Here is a 17,303-nt window from a genome sequence, read left to right as displayed (position 1 = left end):
ACCAGAGGATGAGTTTCAGCTCCTGTTCTCCCTCATACTTCTGCACTAATGGCTCTTGACATTTTTATTTTCACAAGACATTGTGGGTTTTATCCCCGACCTCATTTCATTCAGAGGGACATGGGATGGCAGCAGCTGCCTAATCAGTCCTCCTCCCACTGAGTGGGCTCAGCCTAGAATTATTCAACTTATCCAGGGCAGCCCAACAAAAACACAGGAACTTGCAGCAGTATTTTTCTCCTGCTGGCCAAAGCTTGACCCCTAAGCATGGAGCTGACAGCTGGCTTCCTACCTGTAAGCATGGATCACAGCCAGACACCGACTTTCCCTGCTGACGGCGCAGGGAGGAGGAAACAGGAGCTGGACATAAGCCCAATGCACACCACAGCTTGTCAAAGCACTTTCTGCTTTGCCTGGGAAGCTGCACACTGAGCAATGGCCACAGGAGAGTGTGGGACAGGGACCTGCAGGTGTTAGAGGTGGTCACTACTGCCTGGTCCCTCTGATGGAAAGCAAACAGCCTCTCAACTCACCTGCTTAGGGGACTATTTTAACTAAAAATGCTAATACCCGAAACTTAATTTGCACCCAGGACACTGCTGGCTTGGCATAGTGTGGGCACAGGGAGCACTGAGCCTCTGCCAGCAGCTGCTGTCAGGAGCTGACACCACAGGAACTGTGGGAGAGAGGATGAGGCTTCACTCCAGCAGTAAACAGAGCCAGTGTCAGAGATGCCATGGCCTGCTGACCCTGGGACTGGCCAGCCTGGGAATAGAAATCATCAGCCTTGGGCCTTGAGGGAGGAGGGTCCAGCACTCCTCACCTGAGTCTTGTTATAGACTGAGCCGCTGATATCAGGCACACCCGTGTTACTTGAGGTCACAGAAACACCTGGAAAACAGAAATGCCACCAACAGTGAGAATGTCACCTCCCCAGCCAGCACAATCCCAAGCTTTGCTCCTGGCACCTGTGGCAGCTTCAGGGGATGCACCGCCCTGCTGGTTCTCCATGATCTCAGACCCACAGCACCCCACATGGGAGCAAAAGAAGGGGCTCAGCTTCTTGTTCCCACCGCAAAAGCCCACTCGGATAAATCACTCAGGTCCACAACCCAGCCATTAACACTCAGATTCTAATGCACACCAGGCAGCAGCTGGCTGCACTGAGCACTCAATGAAACTCACAAAAAGCCAGCTTTTCCGTAGGATCAGACGTGCATTCGGCTCTATTGAAGCATTTAAGAGCTTTCCAGTAGTGCCCTGACTGGTGAAACTCAGCATCTCCTATACATCTGGGCCCTTGTCCTTTCACAGCCTACAGAAGAGTGAGGTCTGCAGTGCTCCTCTGCCCTGACAGAATCAGCGTCACTGGCTCAGACTGGCTTCCAGCCGGACTGGCTCGTGCCACAACAGGCTCAGAAACACTCGCCATCAAGGTGGCTCAGACACTTATTCACAGTTTTATAAAGGGTGCCTCTGATCATTTCACTTGGATCATAATAAATCCAAGAGTTGCTTTGTTCAGTGAATCAGAGGATTGGGCTCAAGGGCACTGCTCTAAGCTTGTAACCCTCCTTGGACACTGCTCCTTTCTTGATTGCTTCTCCACTAGAGAGAGTGTGATCACTTGGTGTTTCAAATGCACAGCAAATGCTTGGTACCTGCTTGAGCACAAGGATGAACCAGTTAGTGCTAAGCAGCCCAGTATACACTTCTCAGATCTAACCAGCATGTGCCGAATAAAGCTTTTGTAAAATAAAGCTGGATAAAGTCTTCAGCTTTTATGGTCACAAAGGAAACATTTCCAGGCATGACACAATGCTATGAGTTACAGGGTGTACAGGCACCAGCTAGACAGCCCAGAGATGTGTAAAGTGCACACCCTGCTCCTAACACACAGCTGTCTCAGGTGCCTACCAAGAAACTTAAAATCTAGCTATGATTTGGCAGAGGATCATTTCGGCAACAGCACTGACCTGCTCAAGTTTCAAAAACACAGCACTGTTGAAGGATCACTATATTCTTCAGCAAAGAAAGCTTTGGCTTAGGAAACAGCTTACCATTTCTCCCATGTATAACTGGACCAAGCTGTGCATCAGCCACAGAAATCCTTATGCAAAGTTCAACCATGGAGTTTAGAAGGAACAACTGTGCCATTAGAAAAGCATTTTGTATAAGGGAGATGGAGAAACAGCTTGGATCATGACCCTGTTTAGAGCTGGCTGCTGTGTTGACTGCACAGCACTGGGAGTTTGCCCTACTAAATCCCACTCCAGAGCAACCTCCAGTCTTGAAGTGTTACCTTTCCCAGGTCCAGTGCCAGCAGATTTGTTTTGTGCTTGAGATGACCCACTGTAGCCTCCTTTGCTGTAATCTCCAGCTGCCGTTCCCTGTGTTAAGTCATCGTAGCCTGCCGGTGTGCACAAGACAGGGAGTTACGGTGTGCAAGCGGTGCTGCAGGCGCTCACGGGGAAGCAGGGGCTCAGGGCTTACCTGTGCCGTAGCCATGCTGGCCGTAGCCACTCGCCTGCTGGAAGGGAGTCGACGCTGTGTTCAGGTTGACTCCATGCTGTTTAGCCGATGCTGGAGGCACCTGGACAAAGGACGGGAACAAAAAGCATCGTTATGTGGGACACAGGCTCCCTCTGCCTGTGGGAAAGGCACCTTCCACCTCATGTCAGGAGCAGAGTCTGAAGTTGGGAGGACTGAGATGGCATGGCACTGCTTAGAGCAGTTAACTTGCTATAGTGGATTTGTGCCCCAGGATTTCTCCTAGAGCTGTCCCTGTGATTGCAGTGCAGCTCTCCCTCAGAACAGGCTGCATGTTTCTTTCATGTGCTGAATGTAAACAGCAAATTTTTACCCACAAACCTGAGAAGAACAACCACAGAATCAAAGTAAACAAAAATTCCTGCCTGAGGCTGTTCATAAAATACTATCCCTACAGGGCCCTAAATAGCCTCATCTACCCTTCTGCCTGGAGTAGCACCTCTTCCCAAATAACCTCTTTCCTCCTGAGACTTCCAGGCCCTGCTTTCTGACTTAATGGGGTCTCCTCCCTCCATGCTCTCTCAGCTCACTGACTCAGCTTTGGGTCTGCCCTTGACTCTCCAGAGACTAGTAAGGGCTTTCAGGAATACCAAATCCACAAGCTGCAGCTGTCATCTATTTACAGGAACTTGGACAGGAGTGCATGAGCTCTGGCCTTTTACTTTTTTTTTCTTCTGGGTGGGACTGCAGGTATTTTCTCATGTTGCATATTTTTGGAGATTGCCTGCAGACTGCGGAAACTGACTTTATTCCATTCTAATGAGAATCCACCTGAATACTGACTCCAGCTCTGGGTTCTCAGTATGAGGAAGCTGTGGACCTGTTAGAGCAGATCCAGAAGAGGTCGCGAAGATGATCATAGGAATGAGCACCTGTCTCCCATGAGGACGGGCTGAGAGTTGGGGCCGTTCATCCTAGAGAAAGGAAAGCTCTGGGGAGACCTTTCTACACTTGAAGGCTTATAGGAAAGATGGGAAAAAAATTTATCAGGCTCTGTAGTGATAGGACAAAGGGCAGCTGTTTTAAACTGAAAGAAGGTAGATTTAGACTAGTTATAAGAAAAATATTCATCACCATGAGGGTTGTGAGGCACTGGCACAGGTTGCCCAGAGAAGATGTGGATGGCCCATCCCTGAAAGTGTTCAAGGTCAGTCTGGGTGGGTCTCTGAGCAACTTGGTCTAGTGGAAGGTATCCCTGCCCATGGCAGGGGGATTGGAATGAGATGATCTTTGATGATACTTTCCAACCCAAACCTTTCTATAATTCCAAGATGTAGAGTGTTTGGGCTGGAGAAAACAAAACCAGAGTGGTGCACAGGGAGGGTTTCAGTTTAGGCTGTCACACTTACAAACATGGTTGGCCCATATTGGAATGCACTGGGAACACCGGGCATTCCAGCATAGTAAGGGAGCCCAGTGTAGCTGTACCCCGGGGGCAGGGTCGGGTTGAGGAAGGGCTGCTGAGTCGTGTGGTGAGTCTGTGTCTGGTTCTGCTGCGGCTGGGCCAGTGTGGTCGCAGGAGCAGGAGAGGCAGAATCTCCACGGCCAAATTTTGTTACATCACCTATGTAAGAAAGAACTGATCAGAAAAGCTATCAAAGATACTGCAAAGGTGGAGAATTCAATGGATTTAAATCCTCTGAATACAAGCAGACAACTACAGAGCAGGACACATCCTACACCTGAAAGCCTGAAGTTGTTCATGGGAAGTCCTCACCCTGTCTCTGTTCCTGACAGGATATTTGCCTGTTTGTGGCACAGAACTCTGTGCCATGGCTAATCCATTGATAAAGACAGATGCTAATACTCACCTATCTCACATGGTCTTAGCAGACTCATTACTATCAGATCACTGCAAAAAAACATGCTAAAAGCAGAAGCATGATAAATAGCCAGAGAGCCTATGGTTGCTGGGTTAAAGTGTGACTCTCCTGGTGGTTAACCTGTTTAGCCAAGCTTCATGGGCTGAAAGCAGGTTAGGATTTACAGGCAGTGATGGGCATATTTTTGCCAATGTCTGTTTATTTGTCAAGCATGACTAGTTAAGATGTCCAGTTCCTCACACCACCAAAGTTCTGAAGACAGTAGCTGATGGCCAGGAAAGCAAGACTTGCATCGTGGGCCACCTTATTGAAGAAGTAGGAAGGGAAATTCAGTTATTAACCCCAAAATAGCTTCCCAAGAGAAGTGATAATGAAGCAGAAAATCCATAAACACTTGTATTTTCTGGCAGCCTACAGAGCAGCATGTTCACATGTTTACCAAGGAGGTGATATACATCAATCCCTTCTTTTTCACTCCCAACCAGCATTTCTTTTTGCTGGTTACCAGGAAGTATGACTTAATACCATCATTACAGGAACTACAACATCTATGGCTACAGTTTTAAGCTGTAATCAGATGGCAGCGAATGAAAACCACTGGCTGAAATCCTGGATGGCATTAATATCATTTTTGCACAATGACAGCTAAAGGGCAAGAGCAGAAACAAGGAAGCGCTTCTTTGTTCACAGAAGGGAAAAGCAACTCCTCTTTGAACAACAGCAGGATCAATATATGCACTGAGAAACCAGCATATCTCACATGCCATCCTCGTCTTTAACTAGCACTCACCTGAGTACGGGTTGTTAGCAAGACTCCCATCTCTGCCTGTCAAGGTTGCAGGAGCAGGGAATGTAATTCCATAGTAATCCTTGGAAAGAGACAACGTAATTTATTAATAGCCGAAACTGTAACACAGCTGGACAGATCTTAGGGACTGCATACTAGACACAGAAGGAAATTTTAAAAGCAAGAACTAAAGGAGGTTTGGGTGGAACCTGACTTTATATCATGCAGCAGAGCTGAACATTTACCTGGGTCCTCAAACTAAAAATAAACCTACTTCATAGACACTTTTCATATTATATACAAATATTTCATTTCTTAATGCTAAGTTAAAGGCAATCACTTAGTGATTTCCCTCCCAGCTCTTGAGCTGTCATCTTCCAGTGAGACTGCCTGAAGGAGAACTGACCATTGTGGGTCAAAGGCCTGGGGTCAGGCCAGGACTGTAATCACAACATGGATATAAAAGTCTAAGGGGTTTGCCCTTGTAGCATGCCCTGTTTTCTAAAAGTGGAAATGTCAGCTACGAAAACAACAAAAACATTAAAAGAGAGAGAAAAATAGTTACTATTGGATGACTTGAAAGTTTATTTAAACTACTTTACAGGAGACCTCAGGTCAGTAGTCTCCAAAGTGGGGCGTGCACCACAACCCATTGGGGTGTAGGAAGAAAATGGATTTGGTACCTTTAATAACAACTTAGAGAATTTAAAAATAGTGTTTGTTTAACCTTTCTCTCGTTTTTTTTTTAGGCTTTTTTGGTGTATGTTTTATAACAAATATATTAGTACAGGGGTATATGTACATAATTCAGAAATAAAAATACATTGAAGTTGAGTGCTCACAAATTTTTTGCTTATAGGGTGCATAAAAAAAACACTGACTCAGATCATTCTTCTAGGTCCTCTACAAGAAGGCAAGCCCTCCTAGAAAGCTTGCACTCTGGAATGACAGGACATGCTAGAAAAACCAAAGCAGTATTTTGACTTCAGTTTGGGAGAAAAGGCAAGAAGTTTGCCCTTCTCTCTCTGGGTGAACTCCACCTGTGGGTCTGGTACTCTACTTTTTTCCTCCTAATTTTCATGTTCTACTCCTCACCGCTTCCAATTCAGAAAGAGATAATGCTTTAAGTAGTAATGTATCCATTTCCACATATTCTCAAACAGTGGAAAAGTCTCCTCCTTTGTCATACCCCTCTCATGCCATAGCACCTCAAATGTTTTCTCAGAGTTGACAGCACCCCTCCACCTTGCTTCACTTCCATGCATCACTTCCCTGTCTCCTACACCCAATCCTCTATCACTGAACATGAAATAATGTGGCAAAGTTTTAGTACTGCAGGTGCTTCCTGTAACTTGTAATGGTGCCATTATTGCATCAACCTTTCCTTCCCTGGTAATTCCCCCTTAGGAATATCTGTATCCTACATGTGCACACACATATTCAAACTAAACGTTCATTAGAAAATACGAGTGCAAGGCAGTTATGTCTGCATAAAAGGAAAATACCAGGGAAGACACTCTGCTCTTCATATATCACAGATATCTCCTGACCTAAAAAAGGGGAAGCTGCCTAAAGCCAAAAGCGAAATATCAGAAATAGGCTCAAAAAGTGAGGCAGAAAAGGATGAAAAAAAGGTAAGTGATGAGACATAATAGATTAAAGTTCCAACAAGCAGCTCACTGGGTATCACACAAACCAGCTGAGACACTTGTAAGATCTTTGCAATAGACGAACAGAGAAGACAGCTATCCCAATGTACTATCCCCATGTAAAACACACCAAAAGAACCCATGCAACAAAAAAATCCACAGTGAGACTTTACACAATATGCACATTACTTGAGTTAAAATTAAAAAAAAAAAAACCTCAGGAAAAAATCCCATTCTTGCTTAATCAGCAGCCATGGGGATCTCTTGCTGCTGGAAGTTACACAGGAAGCAGTGACAACTTTCACTTGGAACTTTGCCCACTTTCACTTTTCATATGTAAGTCGACTGGCACATGAAATAGAAATATTCCTACCTGTTCCTGCCCCCAGACCATCTAGCACTGCCACATTTTCACAAAAAACTCACAACAGAATTTAAAAACCCCCAAAATCTAGAAATCACAAACACCACATGAATAGCAGATGAAAAATCCTTTGTGACATCTGTACATTTATAACTACCAACACACTGAGGGTAATCAATTCTGGATGTAGGGGTATGAGAAATGGCTCCAAAAATATTCTGCAAGATTTTGCAGAGAGAGGAAAAACTCTTGCACTAGCAAAGCCGCAGATGCCACAGAAAAAATAAAAAGTATTAAAATATACACATATGTATACATACAAATAGAATTTTAGAAGACTGAGAGACTAACAGTATTTGTCAATAAGAAATATAAGAAAACATTAACATGCAAAATAGACATTATATACAAATAATATTAGAGCATGAAATAAGAAAAAATAGATGCTGCTAGGTAGAGAAATTTTAAAATAAACCCCAAAAAAAGGCAACAAACAAAACAGATGAAAAGACAATCCTGAAACACATCCCCAGCACAGCCACCTGGAAAATTTCTTCTGCAACACTTTTAGCTCCTGTAATAGCACAGTAGCCAGGCTTCTCCCTGGCAGCAGCCCCAAGAAAGAGTTAGGTCCCGTTCTCATAGCAGGGCCCTCTCTTTGTCACAGTGACAAAAGTCCTCAGAAGAAAACAAATGAAAAGAGCAAATGAAAAAACAGACAAAAAAACAAAAGTGAAAGTGGAGGAGGGAAATTCTCTAGAAGATGGTGATGAAAGGAAAGCCTGGACATGGGCACATAAAACTGCACACCCAGCAGCACCCCAAGCAAAGCAACCACCACTACTGAGCCAGAGCAGGCTCCTGCACAGCACCCACAGCTCCGCCATGACTGTACCTGGATGCTCACAGCCCTGCCTGCGGCACAGCAGCCTGGCAGTCCTGCTCCTCCTCACGGCTCTTGCCACCGGGCTCCCATGCCACCACCTGCGGACCCATGATCCTGGGGATGCACTCCAGCTTCTCCAGGACATGACTCTGAGCACAATACAGCCCTGCCACCTCCAAGAGCCGCCCTTCTTCCCCGACACCCTGCTCCACAGCAACCTCCGCCCGCACCAAGCCGCCGCCACCGCCCTACGCATCCTCCAGCACCTCTTCCACACCCTCGGCACCAACAGCACCCGCCAGCACTGGCACAGCCAGGCTCGCAACGACCTCCTCAACAAACTCCAGCACTACATCCACCACCTCGAGCAATGCCTCCCTGACAACGCCACGCTCTTCAAAGGACCACGCAACCCGCTGCTCACCATCAACAAGTACTTCAGGGACATCCACCTCTTCCTCCACGCCCACAACCACAGCGCCTGCGCCTGGGACCACGTCCGCCTCGAAGCTCTTGTTTGCTTCCAACACGTGGACAGACTCATACGGCGAATGAAGCACCAAGCTGCTCTGGACCCCACTAGACCCACAGAGAGCAAACACCCATCCCCAGCCAGCACCAGTGGCCATGGAGTGAGTGGTGACAGCAGCAGCACAGACTGGGATCGCTTGGTACCAGTCACACCTCTTCTGGCCAGAACGAGATGACATGGAAATAGGTATGACCGTGGTGACACCGGGGTCAGTCTGTGGCATAGCCCACACACCCGAACCACGGCCACTGGAGAGGAAGGAAGAGGAAATTTCTGCATTGCACACTCATGGACAGCTGGGAGGCATTGGGGATAGGGATGGTACTTACTACCCGTGGAATTATCACGTTCATCCAGATTGCAACCTCACCTGATGAACGGGAAGCGGATCATGGACATTGGGGGAATACTGTGGGACTCTCATGAGAATCACTATTTATCACAGAACTCTGTTTACTTACTTACTTAATTGTTTATTTATTTATTTGGCTGGCCATTTATTTATTTATTTATTCTTTCATTAGAAATAAAGACTTTTTGTAAAAGCAAAAGCAAATGAAAAAGCAAAGCTGTGGTCATTGTGCTTCATGCTTATAACTGACAGGCAAAGACACAGTCCCCTCAGGCAGGCAGGGATGAGTCTTCCTCCTGCAGACTGTCTTGCCAATGCCTCCTGCCCAGGCTGAAGGCTATGAACAGCAGACCACTCTCAGGGACCCACTGTGGTCCTGCAGCCCATAGGCATCTCCTACAGCTGCCAGACCTTTGGGGCACCCGTTTGCACAGATGGCATGATGCCTACCCTGCACACTTCCTCCTCTTTTACCGCCACACTCTCCCTTCCAGACCCTCCAGTAATGCCAAGACATGAAATCCACCTCTAAACCATCATCCCACCACAAACAACCATTTTGTAATGCCACAGCACTGCTTCAGAACAAGCAGGGTGGCATCGACAAGGTGCACCTCAAAGAATCAAGGAGGGAATCCATCAAGGTCTGCAGAGATTTGGACAAGAAACAGAAGACCAGTGCTACCAACTCCACCCAAGAAGCACCAAAAAGACACAAAACCCACAGGAGATGTCCAGAACTGCTCACTGCTCTGCTACAGCCACCGCAACTGGTCCAGGATGCTCCTGCCTGTACTTATACCCCAGTGGCTATGGGGACCTGCTGAAGTACACAGAACACATTGTCCTTGTCCTTCACCCCAACACATCATTAGCAAGCAAAGAAATCCATCACCCAAACACCACCATCCAATATAGTCCAACCCAACCACCACAGCATTCCCCATGAAGGAAGCTGCCCACATACCACCAGCACCAGCTGCTCCTTCACCCTTGTCATAGGTTAGCAAGAATAGTCCCGGAAGGGACGTCCTTGCTAAGGGGTGCTTACAGTTTCCTCTGGGAACTGATAGAACCTATCAGCTGGCCAGTTTGAATATGGACAATTCTCTAAGCCACTTAAAGTTGTGATCACCTCTGTGATCCACATTTAAGAATAGGCAAACTCCCCCTCCAAGCTCTCTCTCGTTTCCGGCGCTGGCACAGGTGGCTGCAGGCCCTGTGTGGGGGCCAGCGGGCCCGGCCAGGCCCTGCTTGGGCCAGGCCGGGCCGGGCCACGGCCATCCTGAAGCCATGGACCTGTTCCAGCCGTGGAACCCCCCCCCTGCCTTGCCGTGGGCAGCCGGAGCGGCTCGGCTCTCCCCCCTCTCCACTGCGATAAGAAAAATTCAACATTCCAGCTGCAAAGCTGCAAGGCCGAGGTGAGAGTAACCCTTTTATTGCTGTGAAGAGCTGAAACCCTGAGGGAAGAGAGAGAGGAGATGCTTAAAGCTGAAATTCTGTTGTGAAGCTATGATATATCAGAGTATCCTGTTGTAATTTCATGAAGATATGGGGGGTGGAGTGTTCAACTCGTGAGCAAAAGCACCTGCGCTGAGATAGGCAGATGCTGACGCAGCTGTAATTTCATGAGAAGTTTGGACAGGGAGAGATGAACCAGATGAGGACTTTTGCTCCAAACGGGAAAGGAGAAAACCTCAGTCCCTAGAGATGAACCAGATGAGGACTTTTGCTCCAAATGGGAAAGGAGAAAACCTCAGTTCCTAGAGATGCTCCCAGAGATAGTCCTAACGATGAAGATGATGAAGACCCTTTGCTCCCAGGGAAGGAGAAGGGCCTCTGTTTTTTGTTTCTGAATGGCTCAACCTTAAAATTGTACCCCAAAAAACTTCAAGAGTGGACCCTCGAAAGCAGTTGCGGGAAAAGCTGCAAGTCGGGGGAAAGGACTCACACACAGGCAGAGAGACTCCTCTTCCTAAATGGACTGAACAATATTTGGAAGTGGGCGGCTGTCTCGTTGTGATAATGTTTTCATAGCATGAGCAAGAAGAGACTTCTCTTTCTAAATGGACTGAACAAGGTTATTATGGAAGTGGTAAACAGGACTGAACATCTTAAGGGTTGTCTTTTCACATCGTCAGTGGGAGAAGGGAGGAAGGTGGGGGGAGGAGGAGAGTTCTGAAGGTGGTATAATTTTTTTTTCTTCTTTTAGGTCTGTTAATAAACTTCTTTATATTCTTTCAAGTTTGGTGCCTGCTTTGCATTTCTCCTAATTCTTATCTCACAGCAGATAAACAGTAATGAGTATTTTGGACCAAACCACTACAACCCTCCAACCACCACTCCAGAAGTATCTGCCCAGGTAAGCAGCTCTGGCCTCCTCCAGCACAGGACAAAGAGGTTTCCTGTGCTCAAATGACCTCCACGCTGCATCACTGCAAGGACATTGCTCTCTGCAAACACAAATGATCACTTCCCATTTAGCTGAGTGAGAAAACAAGGGGAACCAAATACAGAATCATAGAATCATTAAGGTTGGAAAAGACCTCCAAGATCATCAAGCACAACCTTTGACCAAATACCACTAAGCCGTATCATGAAGTGCCACATCAACTCAGTTTTTCAACATTTCCAGGGATGGTGACTCCACCACTTCCCTGGGGAGTCTGTTCCAACACTTGACCACTCCTTCAGAAAGAAGAAATTTTCCCTAATATCCAACCTGAACCTCACCTGGCACAACTTGAGGCCATTTTCCTTTCCTATTGCTAGCTGCCTGGGAGAAAAGGCTGATCCCCACATGGTTATAACCTTCTTTTACGTCATTGTTGAGAGCAGTAAGTTTCCCCCGAGTCTCCTTTTCCCCATGCTAAACTTGCCCAGTTCCCTCAGCTGCTCCTCATAGGACTCATTCTATAGAGCCTCCCCCAGCTCTGTTCCCTTCTCTGGACATGCTCCAGCACCTCTGTGTCCTTCTTGCTGTGAGGAAACAAAACTGAACCCAAGATTTGACGTGTGGCCTCACCAGTGCCCCCAGCACAGGGGGATGGGCACTGCCCTGGTCCTGCTGGCCACACTAGTGCTGACACAAGCCCGGTGCCATTGGCCTTTCTTGCCCAACTGGCCACACTCCAGCTCATGTTCAGCCACGGAAAACCAGCACCTCCAGGTCCTTTCCCACTCAGCAGCTTTCCAGCCATTCTATCCCAGCCTGGAGCTGCAGGAGGTTGTTGTGACCCAAGGGCCGGTACTTGGCCTTGTTGAACCTCACACACTTGGCCCTGGCCCACGGATCCAGCCTGTCCTGATCCCTCTGCAGAGCCTTCCTGCCCTCCAGCCACCCAACCTGGTGTTCTTCTCAAACTGACTGAGGGAGCTCTCAGTTCCCTCATCCAGATAATTGATGAAGATACCACAGGACTGGGTCCAACACTGAGCCCTGGGGGACACCACTAGTGACCAGCTGACTGCTGCAAGTAATTCCATTCACCAGCACTCTCTGGGCCAGGCCATCAGCCAGTTTTTAACTCAAGGAACAGAGGAACAGAGCATCCAAGCCACAAGCAGCTAGTGTCTCCAGGAGAATTCTATGGGATACAGTGTCAAACACTTTTTTAAAGTCTGGGAAGTCAACATCCCCAGCCTTTCCCTCATCCACTAGGAGAGTCACCTTGTTATAAAAGGAGATCGGGTCACGTAGTTATGCCTTTCACAAACCCATGCTGTCTGGGCCTGATCACCTGGATCTCCCATACGTGCCATGTGATGGGAACTCAAGAAGATCTCCATGAGCTTCCCCAGCACAGAGGTCAGGCTGACAGGCCTGTAGCTCCCCAGATTCTACTTCTGACACTTTCTGTGGATAAGCATTACACTGGCCACCCTCCAGTTGTCTGGGACCTCCTTGGATAGCCAGGACTGCTGGTAAATGATGGGGAGTGGCTTGGTGAGCTCTTCCATCAGCTCTCTTACATATTCAGGTACACAGCAGGACTCCTTAAGATGAAACTTCCACAGTGTACCACTGTCCTCCTGATGGTCCCAACCAGAAATACCCTGTGACATCACAATGGGGACCTCATTGATTCTGTCTTCTCTGAGGCGGCTGAAGGAACTAAACAATTCTCAGAGAAAAACAAGAGTGGTGGTGATGACCAAGCTAGAATACAGGGAATTCAAACATGAAAGAATATATGCATTTGTATTATTTTTTGTATTCTGGTGATACAACACCAGAACAGGGATTAGAGAGGTTGAGTGATATCCATTCCTGGAGACATATCTAAAAGCATCATTAGACAAGGCCATGAGCAGGCTCTTCTGATACCAACTCCTCTCACCATCACACTGCACTTGGGATATCCAGGGCAAAACAGACCATTAAAAATTAAATTTTAAAAACTCCTTTATCATTCAAAAGCAACAGCTTAGAGGAGACTTCTTAAACCCCATCACAATGAAAGTAAAACTGTGAAAGGGAAACAAGAGACTGCAGAAGCTTTATCAATAAACATTCAGTGCTCAGGTGCTTAAACCCAGAGCCACCTCCTCAAAGGCCATCTGGACTTAAGCTCCTGAGGTTCCTGAGAAATAAACCATTTTACAACTCTTTCAAAGTGTAAAAAGAAACAATTTATTCATATGAACGCAAAAAAGAACCAAGCATAGGGTAAGTAGAAAACCCAAAACAATTAATGGAGAATTACAAAAAGTCTTGGGAAGGGTCCCAGGAAGAATGGAAGCTTTGGACAACATTTATCAGGGAAGGCCTCCCGCTAAAATTCAGAAAGGGCTCCCTTGCTTGCTAAACTCATTCTCAGAGAAGTCTGTGTGTGGCTTAATCCAGTCCTAGTCCCAGATCTGGTAAATTATTCGTTTCTAAAGTATTATAAAAGTGTAACTGAGCCTTTATATGACTTTGTCCTGCAGGATCAGGGACATATTTATTTATGTATTTATATAGGAAATATATGGGAAAAACAAATGATTAAAATGCATTATGACAATGATTAAAGAATTTTAATCAGAATTATCTACCCCACATTACAGATAGTTGTAACTACTTGTACAGTGCTCTATTAAAACAATCCTTTCAAAGCCAGCTTAATGAACTAGAGAACAATGCAATTAACCCAATGACTGTGGGCAAATACTTCCTCTCAGCCTCATGGAATAACCTAGAGATGGGTCCCCACTCAAGGGAGGAATCTCTATGCACACTAGTAGAAAGTGTGTGCTAGAAATCCCTGCAGTAAAAGTGTGCAACTGGAATTTTACAGAATAAAATGCATGACTCTAATGCATTATAAGCTAGGACAGCTCAATCAGATCAGCACCTTACCAGTAACTTACCAGTTACTTACCAGTAACCTAGCAGTACCAGCACTTGCTTTTTTCTACACTAGAAACTTAGTTGGCACATCCCCGCCAGTGCGATTCTCAGTCAGGAAAGACTACTTAAAAAATCCTCAAAATGCTTAACTTTGGAGGAGTTAAGCGGGGATGATTTCAGCATTCCTCAGAACCAAAAACTGTTACTTCCCCTGTCCATTATCACAAAAAGGTTTAGGAAAAAAGGTAAAGTCCAAGATACTACATGACAATTAAAATGGAGTGTCCTGTTATGGGCAAGAAGGGAAATTCAGTGAAATACAAGAAGAATGAGAGATGACCCGGGGAGAAAGGAAAACCACGAAAAAACCCCAACATCAGCGCAAAACAACCAAGATCAAAACATTTGGTGTTTAAATCCCCTGCAACCAAGGACCAACATATGTCCAACGCTGCCTCGACCAAAAGAACTACACTACCAACACCCTCCACAACCACGGACACCCCAACAAACCACTGCCCCGAGACCACCACAGCCACCAGCCCAGACTGGAAACCACGGGCGGAAACTCCCAGCAATCAGAAAGCGATGAAGGGAAAGCTGCCGCGATACAAAGCCGCACACCCGGCAGCACCCCAAGCACAGCCACCGCCAGCACCAGCGCCGAGCCTCACCAGCCTCCTGCCCAGCACCACTCCACAGCACCCACAGACCCACCATGGCTGCGCCCAACGCCCCACAGCCACGCCTGCCGCACGCCGCCCCGGCACTCCTGCTCCTCCTCACGGCTCTCGCCACCACCCTCGCCTGCCAACAGCTCTGGACACACGACGACACCTTCCCCGGCGACGCACTCCGCCTCCTCCAGGACGTCGCTCCCAGCTACGCACAGCCCTGCCACCTCCAAGAGCCGCCCTTCTTCCCCGACACCCTGCTCCACAGCAACCTCCGCCCGCACCAAGCCGCCGCCACCGCCCTACGCATCCTCCAGCACCTCTTCCACACCCTCGGCACCAACAGCACCCGCCAGCACTGGCACAGCCAGGCTCGCAACGACCTCCTCAACAAACTCCAGCACTACATCCACCACCTCGAGCAATGCCTCCCTGACAACGCCACGCTCTTCAAAGGACCACGCAACCCGCTGCTCACCATCAACAAGTACTTCAGGGACATCCACCTCTTCCTCCACGCCCACAACCACAGCGCCTGCGCCTGGGACCACGTCCGCCTCGAAGCTCGCACCTCTTTACAGCACCTCCACAACCTCACCCGCACCATGCGCCGCTAGCGCAAACACCCACCCCCACACACCGACCCACATCCACGTGCCTCCCGCCACGCTCCCACACCGACGCCCCAAACCCACCCCGTGCCTCACGCCTCCCCTCTCCTGGGACAACAGACACGGCTGCAACAACCGCACGGCACCCGCAGCCTGCTACCGCTGCGCCTCCATTCATACAGCCTCTCCCATTGATTTGGGCAAAGGACTCTCTCTACTTATTTATTCATTTATTTATTTATTTATTTATTCACTTATTTATTCACTTTTTTATGCCACTGAAAATAAAGACCTCTGACAAAACACTTGCCGCTGCCTCTCGTCTCACTAACTCTGCAAACTCAGCCTTTCGGCCGGCGGAAAGCCACCTCTACTCAACACCTACTCCTCTACTCCCAGCCCGGCTCCAGAAAGGGCTCCGCACAGCCCCTACCCACTCTTCTCACTGCCACCTGCCCAAGCAGGTTTGTGCAGCAACCTCTTTGGAAAAACATTCCCAGCATTTGCCCAACACCACAGAACCACAAAAATAAAGACAGGAGACGGCTGGAAAGCACCACTGCAGCTCATCTGCTTTATCCACAGAGTGCTCCATCCATCCATCCATTTAATCCATCCATCCAATCCATCCAATCCATCCAATCCATCCATCCAATCCATGGCTCTCTGACTTAGAGAGAAGGACGTTGTGCGGGACGGCGTCAAACACTTTGCACAAGTCCAGGCAGACCAGGTCACGCGCTCTGCCCCCATCCACCAACGCTGTAGCCCTACCCACAGATGGTTACCAAAATTGCCAGGAATGGCAACTTTCCCCTTTGGAAAGCCACGCTGCCTGTTACCTATCACCTCTTTGCTTTCCAGACGCCTCAGCTGAGGTTCCAGCAGAAGCAGTGCCATCGTCTCGCCTGGCACGGAGGTCAGACCGACTGCTTCGTATTCCCGTGCTCTTCTGCTCTCCCCGTTTTAAAAACAAGGGCTATACTTCCCCTCCTCCACAGGTATCAGGGACTTCAGCTGACAAGACACCATTTTTCAAATATGATCCAGGCTGGCCTAGCAACTCCATCTGACAGTTCCCTAAGGACCCGCTAATGAATCTCTTCATGTCCCACGGACTTGCGCATGTTCAGGTTCCTAAGATGGTCTCAAACCTCAGCCTCTCCTACAGTGGCCTTGGGCTCTTCATTCTTCACGCAGGGCTCCCTGCATTTGCCTTCTGCAACTTGGGCAGTGTGGCTGGAGCACTCGCACGGAAGAGGGACGCACAGACGTTGCTGAGAACTTCAGCGTTCTCTTTGCCCAGGACAGCCACGTCTCCCCTTTCCTTACGCACATTATCGCTAACATTCTTTTGCTTGCAAGAGATCTAGCGAAGCCTGCCCTCCCACCCTTGACAGCCCTGGCCAGACTCAATTCTAAAGGGGCCTTGGCAAGCCTAACCTTGTCTCTAGCTTACCGTACCCTTTCCCTGTGTTCCTTTCAGGCCACCTGTCCTCCTTCCCGCTTCCTGAAACTTTCTCTTTTTGATCACGGTTTGCCCAGCAGCTCCCTAGCCATCCGTGGATGCCTCCTGGCGTTCTCGCACCAGTTCCCCCTGCTTCAAATGCATCACTCCTCAGCTTGGAGGAAGGGGATCCTTGAAACTCAGCCACATTCTGGGGCCCCTCTGTCCTCCAGGCCTCTATCATCTGGCACTCTGTCAAGTACATCCTTGAAGAGCCCAAAGTCTGCTCTCTCAAG

The 17,303-nt window shown here is 48.0% G+C and overlaps 1 protein-coding gene across 1 annotated transcript in view; it reads right to left on the bottom strand.

Annotated features, from left to right (window-relative positions):
* UBAP2 (ubiquitin associated protein 2) overlaps positions 1 to 17,303 on the bottom strand; it is a 64,606-nt gene that overhangs the window by 3,041 nt on the left and 44,262 nt on the right. The window contains 8 exon segments of the mRNA XM_039566986.1: positions 824 to 891; positions 2,303 to 2,410; positions 2,494 to 2,593; positions 3,900 to 4,114; positions 5,164 to 5,261; positions 8,312 to 8,579; positions 14,993 to 15,251; positions 15,428 to 15,562. Coding sequence (XP_039422920.1) covers positions 824 to 891; positions 2,303 to 2,410; positions 2,494 to 2,593; positions 3,900 to 4,114; positions 5,164 to 5,261; positions 8,312 to 8,579; positions 14,993 to 15,251; positions 15,428 to 15,562 — 1,251 coding nt within the window.

Source organism: Corvus cornix, chromosome Z (assembly GCF_000738735.6).
Source record: "Corvus cornix cornix isolate S_Up_H32 chromosome Z, ASM73873v5, whole genome shotgun sequence".
Lineage (NCBI taxonomy): Eukaryota > Metazoa > Chordata > Aves > Passeriformes > Corvidae > Corvus > Corvus cornix.
This window is presented reverse-complemented; position numbering and strand designations above follow the sequence as displayed.